Raw genomic sequence first — 16,607 nt, forward strand, 5'->3', positions numbered from 1 at the left:
GCTTGGTCAAAGAAAATAGCACTTCCCTTGGAGGAGTAAACAGGGGAATATCAGGTTGAAATTGAGGACAGATGACACCTGTAATTAGGACTCTTTGGGGGATGACAGTGTTTAATTCAAACACAGAAAGTTCCAACAAGGTGTTGATGAATTACAGTTTCAGAGGAGATGCACAGTTATTACTTAAGGACTTGGAAAAATGCATTATAGTGAAAGACTCAGGAGTATAACCTGTTTTGTTTAACAAGAAAAAGGATTAAAGGTTATTTGAATAGAGCCTAGAATTATCTCTGTATGGAACACAAATCACAATGTAAAGCATAGAAACTGTCAAACAAAATATAGCGTCTGGAAAAATGGAGAAATACAATAGGCATGTCCAGACCAGACACAAAACTTCTCTTTATAGCTGCAACTGGCTTAAGTGTAATTAAGCATTAGAACAACCTACCAATATTTGTGCTGCAAATTCCATCACTGGAAATGTTTAAGTCCTACCTGTGTTTTGGTTTATGTATGAGGTAGCATTGACTAAACAAGCACTGTGGCCTCTTCTGATTTCTAATCTCTTAATCTATTAAGAAAAATAATGAGATCCTGTTCCTAAGTTGATTTCAGTTTTTACAACGCTACATATCCTTCACAAATCAAAAGAAAAGCCCACCATGGAAGTCAAAGCAATGCAGGATTTTAAAAGTTAATTAAACGTTTTAAAAGTTAATTAAACATTTCTAAAGTATGAATTAAGTTTCAGATTCTATATTTTCCCACATGCAGGTGTTTATATATATAATTAGGAAACAACATGCACTGAGCTTCTAAGAAAAGATAGCTGCCCATTGCACCAGGCTTACAGCCTTAAGACTCTGTACATGGCAGTGGTAGCTGCCGTTTTTCTTACCACACTGAAATGTTTTCATTTCAAACTGAATATTGCATCAAGAGAGCCCCACAATCCCTCTACGCAGAGCAAGAGCTGTCTCACTCTTCTCTTAGACACCAGATAAATAGACTGAATGAGGGGCTGTATTTAAACCATTTCAGATGTCCAAATGAACTATGTTTATTTGCTTCTTATGCAGGCTAAGACATATTTCATTTAAAGATGAGCCTAATGGAAATAGCAAGTGATTTGTTTTTGGCTTCAGTGAAACTCAGGGTTATACTTACAGTACATATGGGAACTTAAGGCTTTCTGAAGAGAACATCCAGCAATCCAAATCATTTCATCATGTGAATAAAATATACCTCCACGTTACATACCTGAATGTTCTGAGCAAAGTACATCCGAAAGCAACTTGGAATTTTTACTCCTACTTGTATTTTTTGAGGTCTTCAGAATTCAAAATATTTTGTTTCTAAAACTTGAAACCACTACCTTATTTGTACCAACTGCTACCATGGCAAAAAAAAAATGTTTTGTATTTATTTTCATAGGTGGATAAACATTGCTTTCTTAAGCTCACTCAATACGGTAAGCTACACGTCAACAGTTTATTTTACTAAGACGATGCTTTTATCGGAACTAACGTAGGAATTATGGCTAGCTGAACAGTTAATCCTTTCTCATCATTCTCATCAGGCATCAAATCATTATCAAGACAATTAAGGTTTTTCTGTCTCTGAAATAAAAAAAAAAATAAAAATGTAACCATCTGAACCAAACAAACTTTAGTACTGTAAACTTACCCAGTTTTCGCAAAACTTGCCCAATACCTCAACATGGACCGGCTTAAGATTTCTTCAGCTTTGGTGTAATTAACTCTTCTTTCTAGAGGCAGTCCAAACACAAACTCAATCTCATAACCATGCATTACCCCCATCCACTCAGGCCAAGGGAGCTTTGAGGATCGGTGTTCAAAAAAGTAAAAGAATGCATTGTGTCCTAGTTGTGCAAATTTTTTGGTGAACTCCATTGCAGGACATATGATATTGTAGTCCCCGATAACATCATCCATGGCATCACGGTAATGTTCTGGGTTTTGCTCATTTTCCCAATCTGTGTATTGAAAAATGATTGATTCTATTGCAAGTTGGCTTGCTTCTGGAAAGGACAGAGTTAAAGCTGCTTCAAATTCTGTTTTGTTTATCAAGCTATCACTGTCCTTGCTGAAGCCAGGGACTCCATATGCTAGAAAACTCGATCCTTCATCTTTATTAACACCAACCAAGATCTGTGTTTGTTTGAAAACGCCGTTTTCAATCAATGTTTCTGGCATGTCCAATAGAAAATCACCATCCACAGTTGGACAAAAATATATTTGTAAAAGAGGGGCATATTTTGTGACATAAACTTCATTCTCCAATATATCCTTTGGGTCCTTGTCTTGGAGGCAGAGAATTAGCTCTGTCTCATTGCTGGTGGGACAATGGAGTTGTTTAGCCAAAGCCACTGTTCTGTTCCTGGCCTCAGATGCTGTTATTGCAGCCCAAGGGGCATTTGCAGATCCACTTTGCATGATGGCTCTTGTGAATAAAGGATGGCTTTTAGGAGAAAGGATATGGTAACTTACAGAAGCCGAGCCAGCACTCTCTCCAAATATAGTTACACTTTTTGGATTGCCTCCAAAAGCTGCTATGTTCTCCTGGACCCATTGAAGTGCTAGTCTTTGATCAAATAAACCTGCATTTCCAGGAACTTCCTGATTTCCTGGCAAAGCCAAAAATCCTAATGCACCAGTCCTGTAGTTCATGGAAACTACAATTACTCTTTCTACCCTGGCTAGAAACTTGCCATCATAGACAGGCAAGGAAGTTGACCCAGACTCAAAGCCACCCCCATATATCCAAACCATGACAGTTGCATTCTTGGGTCTGGGAGAAGGAGTCCATACATTAAGGTATAAGCAGTCTTCACTTAGGTTAGTTTTTGGATTCCACATCTCTGATCCAGGAAATCCAGGGAAAGTTGTATCTATAACCTGATAACAGGAGTTCGCATGTTTTGTGGCATCCCAAACATCTGACCACTTCTCATGAGGTTCTGGTTTTTGAAATCTCAGTCTACCAATGGGTGGCTTTCCGTAAGGTATTCCAAGGAAGGCTGTCACAGTCCCCCCAAGTACCTGCAGGTTCGTCCCTCTTACTCTGCCATTCTTGGTTGTAATGATGTTGTCTTCAGGCACTACCTTCCTGATGAACATATACAGGAGAAGAAGCCACATAAGAAATCTGGTATGGATATTTGTACCATTTACCCAAATCATGATGCCTGAAACACAGGAAAAAAAAGAAATTCAAGATTACTATTTTGATGTATTATCAGGATACAGGTCATCCCAAGGGCACAGAAAATAAGACAGTGCTGCTGCACAAAACTCAAGCAGTCTTTAACCATGACTTTTTGTCAGCCTTGTTGCAAAAGCTATGTTTAGGATCTAGTATTTAATACTGTGTTTCAGAAAAAGTCTGTCACTAAAATAACATAGAAGTGAGGAAACCAGACCAAAAAAAGAAAATAAGCAGTCTGACTACATGGCCATAAGCCATATATCATGACATTCATTGATATAAATCCACAGCGCTGACCAGGGAGATGTTTTGAGGGTACTGTTGAGCCTGATGCTTGCCTCTTCTGTTCCCAAATACCAGCAACATCTCACACCACCAACAGGTGACTTAAGCACTTGCATTTTCACTGGCATGATGAACAGAAGAATATTTTATGATCTGCGACACAAAAGGCCATGCCCAATTAACTGTTATTCTGTTTGGGGGTTCTTTGGCAATTTGCATTCTCAGATCAATAAAGGGAGATTATAAACATCGATAGTCACAGATTTTTCCACACATCCCAAAAACAATGAAACAGAACTTGAAACCAAGTTTTAATCCAAGGATTTCCAGGTCCAGGTAATTTTTGAGCTATGCTTTCACGTCATAGTGCATGCCTCGGCTGAAGCAAACCATTAGGATGGCATTGCTGTAAACTCATTACTAATACGTCTTCAGATCGGAAAGTGTTTTACCAAGTGGAGTACATGAAGTACCTCTGAACTGAGTGCCAGCTCATTAGCTCCTGTGGGCAACTGCATACAGAGGTGCGCCAAGACCTAAATGAAACATCGAGATCTTATTTCCCTAAAGCAACTTAACCAGGCTTATAACCGTCATAATCATGACAAGCAGTCACATTTCCATGATAGAGAATGAAAAATCAAATGTGAAAAAAATATATATATATGATTTTTTAATATACATAGGTGGTTCCTCATAATTTATGTTCTTGTGTTTGCTTCCTAAGAACTTTTCAAAGTAATGATTAATACTATCTTAAAGCTAAAGGTACAGATGCTGATTACATAGCCTATACTAATGGTCGCATTTACTACTGCCTTTCCAAATACTATTAAAAAACACACAGTATCATCCTCTCAAAAGTTAAAAGCAAGAAAAATACCATTTACATAAACTAATTTCTATGGCTTACATATTTGAAAATGCTCAACAAAGTTTCCTTCTATTTTTTGCTTATTGCCCTGTTGTACATAGTGTACTCTGTCCAGCTACTTTAAACAGGCTATTCTTTGTTAATGAGAAGCACTTGTGTCCTTAAAAGGAAGGAGGCTAATTTCTGTGGAAAGTACAGCTGTGCGCCTAATCTGAGCTCCTCTTGCTTGTTTGCATATTGTTAGAAATAAACTAAGAAAATGCAAGGGAAAAAAAAAAAAAAAAAAGAACATTTTGTGCAAGGAAGTTCTCAACTGCATCAAACATGCAGAAAAGAACCTTCAGAGATGGTATTTTTAGCATTCATAAAAATAGATAGAATATAGATAAAATTAAGAAAAATTTAGCATTTACTTTCTTGTCTTTTTATTTAAAAAAAAAAAAAGGCAGTTAATGGGGTAATAGGTTTCAGAGTTGGTCTAATGCTCCACCCAGCTGTAAGCTTGGTGTTTAGACACCTGTGAATGCTAAGCTTAATATATATGCTAAACTTTACAGACGTAAAGAGTCAATCTGGACGACCCACGTGGTCCAGCAACTCCCGTAGAGCTGGTTTAAGCAGAGGCTTGTTCCGGCAGCCCACAGTCCCCGTGAGGGAGGCTCGTACCCTTGACTGCTATTTAGCTCCCCTCACTGTGTGCTAGTCCTTTTGGTTTTTCATTCATTCTGATTAAAAATAAAAAAAAATAAAAAATAAGTAAAAAATTGTAAGAGCTGGATGTGAAAAAAAAATATGTTAAAATTAGGTTAGGATTAAGCTCTTTGCTCCTATTTCACAGTCAGCCCAGAAATGGTAATAGTAGAATCTAGCTGGGTATGCATGCACCCACTACATAGTACTGTCAGATGGGAAAGGTAATTTCTATGTTTGCTGTTTCATTGACACTTTCTTTCCTCCTCCTTCCCCCCCCCCCCCCCCATATTCACCTCTAATGCATTGCCTAGGAACGAACAATAACAACAAGCTGGAAATAGTAAGAGGTTTCAAACATCATCATTAAGATGAAGAAAAAAAAAATAAAAAGGTGCTAACTAAAAAAAGAGAGGTTACAGTTCCTAAAGCTTTTACTATCTAAATAGTAATTAAAATTAATTGTGCTATGTCTTCCCCTGTTAATTAGAAAAGAATGGGAGAGGATGAAAATGCTGTAGCAGGCATAACTTTTGATCCTATAAAGTTTTACACAAGAATTACATGAGAAAAAAGACTAACTCCAAATTAAATTCTGTACCTTGTTAATGGTTTCTGCAAGAGGATAGTAGGCATTTTAAAGAAAAAGTTTGAAATAGAACAAGCATGAAAAATGCAGAAGTTTTGTACCACTGAATGAAAGGGGTCTCAAGTTACTCTGCTAATATTGACTAAAGTAGCAAAGGACAGAGGATTATAATTACACCTTTAATGTAAGACTAGTATTACATTTAATAAGGTTTCTAATGCTGCATTAAAACAAACTCAACGATGAAAAACACACTGAGAAAAACAAATATTCCTTGATTATTACTATGAGAGTAAAAGAGCAGAAGAGTGCTTTAGCTCATCAACCTTAACCGAGTAGACTCATATCATATAATGTATTTGCATACATTAAAAAGCTGCTTCTGTAGTAGTTTTCTCCATCAAAAGTTAAACAAAATACACTTTTGTATTCTTATTCCACAAGGGAATTCAATCTATTTCAATGATTGTTTCTTCTCCCTGCAAATCTTTACCCAGCCAAAAAATCTACACACAAGAATATAAAGACACTATTTAAATAGAAAAGATGGTTGAATTAATAAGTGATTTCTGGCTCAGTTTAATTTACTTAGCCCAGGATCCCTTGAATAATACCAAGGTCTGATACACACGCCTGCTTACTCGTTCCATTTGCGGAGCGGAGTGAGTTTTCCCAAGAGAGCAACAAATGGGCAGAGCATAACATTTTAAAAGATCACAATCCCCGTGCAAATCAAGCTGAACTGTAAATTACCCTGGCAGACAGAGATGTTTAAATAGAGAATCACTTACCCCAATTCTATTACAAGAACTACAAAGTTTTTAAGAGTCAGGTTCTTTGAATACTTCAGGGAAAATGCAGTATGCAGCTGCTGCTTTAAGCCCGTAAATTGGACAGTACTGACATTATAATCAACTGTTTCTGACACAAAGCTCGCGAGAGTTGGCAGCAGCAACTTGATCTGCAGGCAGCCGTTCCTTAGTATCTGACATCTGCTCAAAGGCTAATGGTATCGTTGGAGAAATGCTACAGAGAGAAACCCGTTTTGGAGGAAATCAGGCATGAGCTTCTATAGGAAAGGGAAGAGGCAGTGATTTGTTTTTAGCACAGGGCAACAGTTTTATCTGGGAAGATAAACAGAACTACAAATATAGTAAAATCCTGCCTCTTTCCTTCATCACACCTGGAACACTGACACTACCTGTTCTTTTTCGCTGATGTACAGCTCAAGATTAGCACAATGTTAAAGTATCGCAAAGTTTTCTTTTCACTGTAACATTAGTCACTATTTTTGGTTATAAACAACTGTGGCAGATAAAAGAGGAGTGTCCACTGCACAGACATGTCAACAACTGGCAAGCATCACTGGTACTACTTGACTCCTGGCCATCTGAGGACTACTGTAGACGTCTGTGTTGTCCTATAATGATGTTAGGGTGAAAAACGGTAACCGTATGGCATCACACACAGTTTTCTTTCTCTTTTTAGGGTTAAAAAAATGAATCATCCTACTTCTTACTGTATGAGTATACTCCTTTAGTATACAAGTATACTCCTTTTTCCTGAGTCTGTAAAGTATTGTTTCTGTCAGAGATCGAGGCTGGGGATGCCAACCCAATCTAAACTGTGTGCCAGAGCTGTCAGGGCTGCTGCCCAGCTAGGGACATGTCACAAAGCGCAGGGGCCCACGGTGTTTGTGAATCTGTGCCTGACCCATCCCCAGCTGGGAGCAGGACCCGCATTGCTACAAGCTACGGAGCCAGCTCCGGAGAGCTTAGATAAAGTGCAAATGTCGTGAGGTAGAAATGAAGGCAGAAAAGAGACAGGGAGGGGAGAGAATAAATAAATCATATACACCCCAGTTAGAAAATGTCTTGTCAAAGCCATGCCCCTGAGCCACTGTGTGATGCTGGAAGGCCGTCCCTTGGTGGCCAGGGCTCCTGGCCCCGGGCAGCATCCGCTCTGCAAGGCTGCTCTGGGTAAAGCAACTGTCCCACCCTGCAAGGTTAGCTGCTACCAAGGCCTTTGCTACCCCTGCTGGAGCTTGAGACAATTACCTTCCCTCTGTTTAATCAAACTACAGCTCTGTTTCAATTACACAAAAGCAATATTTGGCAAAGTGTAGAACAGAAATAAAGCAGAAATAAAAAGTATGAAGTTTATAGACCTTAACATGGAGACTACAAACGATTTTTAGAAGCTAGCATATGAAATAGTATTTTAATAGGGAAATGCTCAAGAAAGCATGTTCATTTGGTCTTTCCCAGTAATTTTATGATCTACCTTCAGAATCAGACATTCAATGGGTGCATTGTAGGGACCTGTCCACTGGAGAGAATATATCCCATTCTAAACCCAATCCACATTAAAAATCCCAAAATTTTTGGCATGGAAGTGTCCAATACAGTTGCTAGTTTGAAATTCAGAATTCCTAGCCAAGATGTTGGTTGCAGTTATGTAAACATAAATCCTAAATAATAAACTAGGGTTAATTTGAAATCAAGTCTAGAGACAACTCCAGCTGATTAAAACTTTTCAGGTGCAGTTTCTTGCAGGAAACACTAAGTTGTGCTGTTTAAGGCAGTTTCCAATTTTCTCTGACACACACATTCACTGACTCAAATGCCTCTGTTGGGAACATTGCCAGGTGACACACATTTGCTTCATTTCCATGACATCAGAGGAATGAATCATAAGCCGCAAAACTTGTTAGAAGCCACTTTTAAACAAGGTATTTTGGATGCTTATGACAAACTTGTTTTCTCAACCTTCATCATGGTCTTCAGCAGAAGAAAATGAGGAGAAGACATATACAAAATTCTCTTTCTGGCTTCATCGTTTTTCCAGAGTTGGCCATGTTGTACCACATCTGCTTTCTCCACCTTGTTCTCTCTCTTTTCCCCTTCCCTGCTTCCTAAGGCTCTGGGAGCAGCCACACACCCTCACGCGGGCCCAGTTACTAAATGCAAAATGTGGAGCATTCCCATGGGCTCCAACAAGGTGACCCTGCGGGAAATGGATCGCTGGTTTTGGCTCTCAGTTCAGCCTTGGGGTTACCTGGCTGTCTTCAGGGAATGGGGACACTGAGGCCAACTGTGGAGACTGTTATAATTCTTGACTGCTACACTTTAGTCCAGTGTTAGAATATAATGCTATACTTTTTAACAAAAGTAAACCCCCTTCTATGATTTTTCCTTTAATTAAAAAATTAACATATAAATTAAAGTTTCACCACCATGTGCTGTGAGAAGAAACACTTATTTTAGTTATTCCTTAGATTACTAAAAATACCTGAGAGAAAATTAGAGATTAAATACACTTAATGCCTTTAGTAATTCTGTGTAGACTGGTCATTTTCTCAGCTTTCCTTTGAGAGTTTTAAAGGAAAGGTGGCACAAAAGAGCAGACATATAGAACAGCATGTTTATATATGATTATATGCATATATATATATCTATATACTGATGATACATTTAAATATCCTTAGCCATCTATCTGTCAGACTATTTTTTGAGGTCATACAAATCTTTATTTCAGGCAAGGTTCTTAAAAAATCGCCCCCAAAGATAGGAGTTTTTTCATCATTCAGCACATACATATGAAATAGATCTCACACTGACACAGGAATTTTGGTGGAAGAGGTGCCCAGGTCTCTTAGGAAATGAAAACAAAGGCCAGCTCTAGGAAAGATTGACATTTAATAGCCTAAGAAGCTTAGAGAATTTAAACAATATGTGTTATAGAAATATCAAATGGTTTTGTCATGTTTTTGTTTATTATTAAACTGCCCTTCAGGATATTACCTAGACAGAAGCAGATGTTTACCTTTACGAATACCCCAAGTGATGCACATTTTGGATTATACTCAGGAGTCATCTAACAGAGCTGAGAATCTCCGAGGGAAAAACCTGTTTGAAAATGATGCATCTCAGCTATTCTGAGCAGAAACCATGGGCCCCTTTCCCAGGATGTCCTCTAGGCTTTAAAGGTTTGTTCACATGCGAAGTGTCCCCTGCTCTGGATTTGACCCTGCCTTTCCAAGCCACTTACAGTCTCAGAAAGAGCACCTGGGCTCCCATAAGAATAGCCAGGCTGAAAAGCTTTGTAAATGTCACTTCAATATAAAAGATATCACATGTGAAGTGTTTGGAAATATATATATACAAATTGTATGTATAGGTAGGAAACTTTTTTTTCTTTTTTTTTTTTTTAATTGCTGAGAGGAGAATCGAAAGTCAAATTATGGCTATACTATAAGAAATGTCCGTTTTAAGAAAAAAATAAAGGAAGAGGTTTTGTTTAAATTCCAGCTCTGGTAAGCTCCCTTGGGGGGCTTGGCTGTCTCCAATCACAGGCTGAGTTTTCCCATAGAGCAGCTGCATGACCTTGGCTTGCACTTCTGAGAAAACTGCTATGTCGTGAGAAAAAGCTGTGAAGAAAACAAATAAACTCAAGCTGTACAAGATAAGAAAGGTGAAATTGCAGACAGGGGTAAGATTGCTGAGATGGGGACAGTTAGCAGCTCAAGGACTCAATGGGAAAAACACTGAAGCCAAAAGCTGTGAAATCTTCAGGTGAAAAAACAGAAGACAGGAGCTCAGCAGCAGCACGGATCCACTAATGTTCAGCTTTGGGGCTTATACTCACATTATTTGACTATGCATATTAAGAAATAAATAATTGCCTTTGATTTTAAGTTGAGTTCACCCTGCTTACAGAGCATCTCTGCACAGTAGTTGTCCATATACAGTGACCCTGGGACAGTTACTTCTTCCTGCTCTGCCTGTATTTCTTCTGCAAATCTCATCTGCACGTGACACCTCTGTATGTAAATTTTCATGTTAATGTAAAACACTGACACCATAACACTCTCACCTGTTGAGAGACTGAGTCTTGCTAGAACTGACTGCAGCTGGTCACACCAGACCTGTCTGAAATCCTGTCATTATTCTGGTAATTCAGAGAAGTCTCACTCTAGAGGAGCTTCTAGGATGAGAATTCCACCATAGAAGTGCACAAAATATGTGGTGGAGTAGGTGTCTGCCAAAACTGAGAGAGTAATGAAGCAGAGCTGAAAATATCCTTGATGTAGTTAATGCCATCCAGGTATTACAGCAAGGCTCCGTTGAGACGCAGGGGTTTGTCTCAACATAAGCTTTTTGCTGGGAAGATTGGTATCATCCACATGGCTGATCTCCTGAACTATTCAACACTTCCAGAGATGACTGCTGTTCCACGGTCTGAACCTTCTGAAATGCCATCACCCAATGCCAGGGTGAGCATTTCCAGATTGTGCCAGTAAATACAACACAGGTCTGCTCTGCTCAGGAGGCTTCAGTTGCTGTTTGAGACTAGCAGAAATTTCAAACAATATTTCTATTAACAAATAGTTAGAAAAGTCATGAGAACCAATTGATTCGAAGGGAAATTTGATAATATTAGGAAAGGTGTCTTAGATGCATATCATGAAAATGGATACCAATTTATTAAGTATATAGAAGACACTAACACTCATATAAGCCATTAACATAATTATATTTTCCTCTTATTGTTTCAATTATGACCTGCTGTAACTTTCTTATTACTACTCTAATTATAGGTTAATATAATTTCCTCTTTATTAGCACAGTTATGGTCTGCACTTTTAGAAAATTCTTGGAGAAATCTGAGCCAATGAGAAAATACAGCCAGTGGAAAGATAGACGCTCTATTGTTATTATTATTTCTTTTGAATGTTCATTTACTCTTAATCCCCTATGGTATTCTTACATAACTCATTACTTTGTCTCATATAGGGATCAGATTCAATAAAGGAAGTAAAGAATGACTAACTCATACACAGCATGTCTTGCATAACATTAGCACCATTCTTTAGCTTGTAAGAAAACAGGTAAAACCAGAGTGTTAACAAAAAGCTGAAATATTGTGTGAACATGGTAAGTTTAATTGAATTACATGCTAGGTTTCACAGATTTCTGAAGATGACTAATCAATTGCCTATAACTGTTTTACATTTTTATGCTTCCATTTTCTTTCCTACAGATACTAATGCTCTACTTATTTAAAATTACGTAAAAATGTGTTTTACACCACCAAGGCTAGCGTGGGTATGTTTGAAGCAAGGAAGTTCAGATTAGTCTGCCTTTCCTCTCCTGACTTCAATCAGATAAATGGTTAAAAAAAGAAAAAAAAAAAAAAAAGATAAAGGTAAAGGTAAATGGTCCAACTTAAATGGTCCAACTCACCCAGTGTACAGGTGGGAGAAGAAAGAATCTGGAGATTGCAAGGACTGAGCTAGGGGTTAGTGCTGGCTTTTTTCCCCAAGTAAAGAGCATGCCATTTTGCAAAGCATGACATTGGTTTATGTGTGACCCTTCACTGACAAAAAAATATCTTATGTGTTATCTTGTGATAATATATTCAACAGATAAAAAATATTTTTTATAGCTATTAAATACATTAAAGTAGTTGTGTCTTTGCAGTCCACTCTCAAAAGCATAAATGACACATGGGTGGCTCTGAAAACTAAGGCTAGCTACTGGTAATCACCTACCAAGAGCAGTATCAAGTTCACTCTGTGATAACCCATCCTCCTGGACTGAAACTCTGTGAATAACTAAGAATTTTGATCCATAAATTAGCTCATTTGGGTCTGTTAAGTAGAATTTGAATGGGGGAGGCGGGAACTATTCCCGATTCTCAATTATCACCCTTTATTTTAGGTCTCATCACTACTATGATTTTCCATCTTTCAGTTTCAGTAACGATGAGATACATATCTCTCATGAAAAAAGCCATATGGGTGTCCAAAGGTTTAGCTTAAGCCACTGCTGTTTTCAGATTTCAGTTTGATCCAGCACACTGAAAATGTGAATGAAAGGGCTGAGGCTTACATTGGGACCTGCTGGGACCTGACGGTGGAGAGTTATAGAGGAAACAAGCTCAGCATGCCCTTGCCCACTCTTCAATAAATGGCTCATGGCACCTGAATGTGTCACAGCTATGGGTTTTAGCAGAAATAACTTCGGTGTCTGTCACGAGGTAAAACTTCAGATCCACCTGTCACTGCTCTGCGTGGGTCTGAAGTGCATTGGAGAGGAGGTGAGAGAGGTTTCTGCAGCCCGCCTGTTATTGAAGGCAGCCGGGCAGTGCCTTTCCAACAGCTCTGCTCAAGTAGGGGGAAGGCACCACTGATACTAGTCAGCATCAGGTCATGTGTTTGATTTACCCTCGCTGTGATGCATCAGAGCAAAACTCAAAAATATTCCAGAGTTATTTCTTGCTTACTTCCTATAATTCACAGCTGATTTGATCTCTTTGTCTATGTGTTCTGCGAAAGAAATATAACTTCAGGCAAAACAGATGACCCTGGAAGAAGTTGTGCTCATTTTGTTACCCCATGGCACAACACACATAGGCACGCACTGACCTCTGCCATCGGGTCGTGTCCAGAGATTATTACACTCCTGAAAGCTGAGGCACTGCTGAGCACTGTAAGTCCTCTCAGAGCAGCAACCTTCTCAGGCCGAGTGCCTTTTTAACAGAAGGCCCCTTCACTCTGGGGACGTGCAAGCATTGTGTAATCATGAAACCCTCATTATAAACAGCTGTGCAATTTTTTTTTTTTTTTTTCCAAGAACATGCCATGATTCAGGAATATTGGGTAATCCATCACAATACCATCTGCTTGAAAAACGGAGTTGTCAGAGCAGGTGGCTTTGGGGTGAAGTACAGCAAACTCCCTCAGGTTTTGCTGTATGACTACATGTTAAGTACAGAAACTAGCTTAAAAGTAATACGAGGTTCAATATGATATGATGTTACATACCTACATCTTTGTAGGGATACAAATTAAAATTTTGAGTCCAACAGTGTTCTTGAAACACTAATGATGTTCCACTATTATGAAACATCATTTTTCATGAGAGACTTATTCTTCATCAGTAGCATCCATTAGTTTCTTGCCAGTATATTCTGCCCTAAACAATTTCCTGGTATATTGACCTATCTGATAAACTCCTTTTTTCTTCCTCTCACCTTTGCACCAAAGAAATCATACAAGCCTGAAACAAGAGTGACTTTTCCCAGTCTCTTCCTACATATCACGCAGTAGCATTTTAACACTGAAAACAATCTGTAAGTGGATTTTCCTTCAGCATGGGTTGCAGCAAGTTGAACAGGAAAGGAAAACCTCAGTGCATGCAGGTAGAACGTGGCACCGCAGGCGGGCACCATGCACATCAGTTTGGCAGAAGAGGCACTTTACCAGTCACAGGAACATTGCGATTCTCTGTTCATTCTCTCCCTTTTGCCTGAAGGCAGGTTCAGTACAAAATGCACAGAGACAGTCTTGAACCTGAAGGACTTTCTATTTATCAGTCCAGAGATACTGGGAAATTAAAAGATGTGCCCAAGATCATAAGGAAGACTGAACTGCATCCAGACACACAGAGCATTAAAACATCACCTTTGGTTTGTTTTAAATCCCTGAGTTTTATAGGTTTTCTCTCAAAGTATTACTGAAAATTGAAGATTTTTTTTTTTTTTTAAATAGCAATCTTGAATAAGAGCAGCATTTCCATCCATTTTTCAGAGTAAACAGAATTCATCCTTTGGGATTCAGAGGCTGCATTTTCTAAAAGTCACAAAGGCAATGATCAGAAGAAGTTCCTGCCAACTACTCCAGGGCTCCTCAGCTGGTGGATGTACCACGGGGAAGGACAGTCACTTCTGAGCTCTCTGCCTGGGAGCTGCCAGTGCGTGTTGTTGGAGCCACCGCTGCAGCTGGGAATCTTCTGTGCACAATAATTAATCATAATAAAGGTTGTAGTGAGGATTTGGTCTGGAAATGGGTTCCAAAGGCACAGATGGAGTATTATGGCATTAAGAGCCTGCATTTTTGCCAAAGCAGCAACTCGCTTGTATGGGGAAAAAAAAAAAAAAAAAAAAACACTAAACACTCACCAACCCACAGGTAGGCAGGCAGTCACCACACTAAGCAGGTTTTACATGGTTTGCCTTTCAGCATCTCCAGCATTACCTAGCCTGCAGGGACATCATTGCTTTAATAAAACGTCAGCGCATTTCCCACGGCCATGGGAGAAATGATGTACAATAGCTAAGGTTTGCTCAGTGAAGACATTCAAGTAATTTTAACTTTCATGTTCATGCAAAACATCTTGTCAGCAGCTGATGAAAACTACCTAAGATTTTAAATGTCGTACAAAGAAATGCAGATGCCTGTGGTGTTTCCTTTCTGATTAAGCACACTTGTACTGATATTAAATATGAACTCTCCTCCCCAGTGAAAGGGCATTTACCAGTGTTTAGGACTTAACCATGTGAAAAGTGAATGGCAATTTGTTAACTCTCTTGTGCTGCCTTGTCTCTCCTACTCCTTTTATTCTCACCCTCAATTTTTAGTTAGCTGTTCTCATCGTTGCCAAAAAATGTGCAGCGATGTCCTTAAGCACGGAGTATAAGTTTTTTTTCTAATAAATATTAATTGTAGCAGTAAAACAGCAAAATAAAATGACAGTAAGAAAAACAATCAATAAATCTGTATAAAAATTAAGCACTGGGGCACAAACAGGAAAAGCAAGAGTCAGAGCACTTTATAGAGAAACCTGGAAGCTATGTCAAGAGAAGATGGGCAAGGTATGAAATGTTTGTGAGGTAACCGTACCAGAACAGACAGGAAACAAGATGTATGACCAAAGGGAATGTAAATAAACTGATCCAGCTCTTTTCTATTCTTCACAAACCGTTGTCCTTTTAGATCCCACTGTGTCACCATGCAAAAGATTTTGAGGCAAAGCTTAGAATGATGTTTCAGTGATGGGTGCCTAGATTTATGTCATGACAAGCATGGGAAATGGGGATTCAGTCTGTGATATCAGATTTGAGCTTCTCCAAAATGGAAGAAAAAAAAAAAAAAAAAGAAACCCTGCAGTTTGTATACCACTGCATCCTGATAACTGGCTGTCTGGCTGTTTCATTGCTCCCACTGGTCTGCCCTGCTTGCTATTTCAGCCATGGTGTGTCTACGGGTACCTCCCTATACCAATACCTGTGTCCATATGTGTTCAGCTGGTCCCTGCAAACCAGCCCAGGAAGACCATCTGCTTGGCAAGCAAAAAATGGGACTGTGCACAGCCAGCACATAACAGCCTTCAGACCAGAGCCAGAGTGAATACAAATAAACATTTGTTTTGGAAGATCAACTAATGAGTCAATAGGATCAATATCTATAAGCAATATCAATATCTATTACATGGGCTGGTGTCTGTTCAGTGGACTAAGAGCTTCTTATCCCTTTAGCAATCCAGGTTAAGCATCTGAAGACAACCCCTGCTAAAAAAGTTGGAGGAATTTTCAAACTCTTCTTTTGGTATCTCTGGCTGTGGGATGAGCTATCAAAGGGCTCTTCAACAAGGATATTATTGTCCATCCAGTATGCTACACTTGAGCCAAAACATGAGCCAGGAGCCCAAGGATTTATGAATAGTTAAGTGGCGATTTTCCAGCTTAGCCATTTCCACTACAGATGCATATTCAACAGCAGAGGTTACAAAAGTGCTTCCTATGCCTTGGTGGGTAATTATTCAGTAAAGTGACTGAAAGACAGACATATTCCCTCTTCATCTAAAGATGTATCCAAAAACCTCACTTGAACAACGTGTGAGATTCTCCAACCATAGTAAGAGCCCCCACACCTGCTGGAGATGCTAGTGACACCACAATGACCACTCAGCCCAGTGACAATAAGCAGCATTTGACATAGCAGGTGCCCAAGGAGCAACTAATTTAATGATTTGTGGCATTTAGAAATCAGTGTTTCCTATTACTGCCATAAAGGTCTTTACCATTGGCCTGTTGGAATTTATTATAGGGCCATTTTATTTTAAACTTATACAGAAGAAACCTTTCTCGCAGAAA

General features: G+C 39.0%; 1 protein-coding gene across 5 annotated transcripts in view; it reads right to left on the minus strand.

Moving 5' to 3' along the window:
* BCHE (butyrylcholinesterase) overlaps positions 1 to 16,607 on the minus strand; it is a 54,521-nt gene that overhangs the window by 26,643 nt on the left and 11,271 nt on the right. For 4 of the 5 annotated variants that reach the window (XM_068691790.1, XM_068691791.1, XM_068691787.1 and 1 more), the window contains one exon: positions 1,690 to 3,211. In XM_068691790.1, coding sequence (XP_068547891.1) covers positions 1,690 to 3,206 — 1,517 coding nt within the window. In that variant the 5' untranslated portion in view covers positions 3,207 to 3,211. Of the gene's footprint in view, positions 1 to 1,689; positions 3,212 to 6,460; positions 6,742 to 16,607 lie in introns of those variants that run through there. The other variant, XM_068691789.1, reaches the window with a different exon arrangement.

This window comes from Anas acuta, chromosome 9, assembly GCF_963932015.1.
Source record: "Anas acuta chromosome 9, bAnaAcu1.1, whole genome shotgun sequence".
Lineage (NCBI taxonomy): Eukaryota > Metazoa > Chordata > Aves > Anseriformes > Anatidae > Anas > Anas acuta.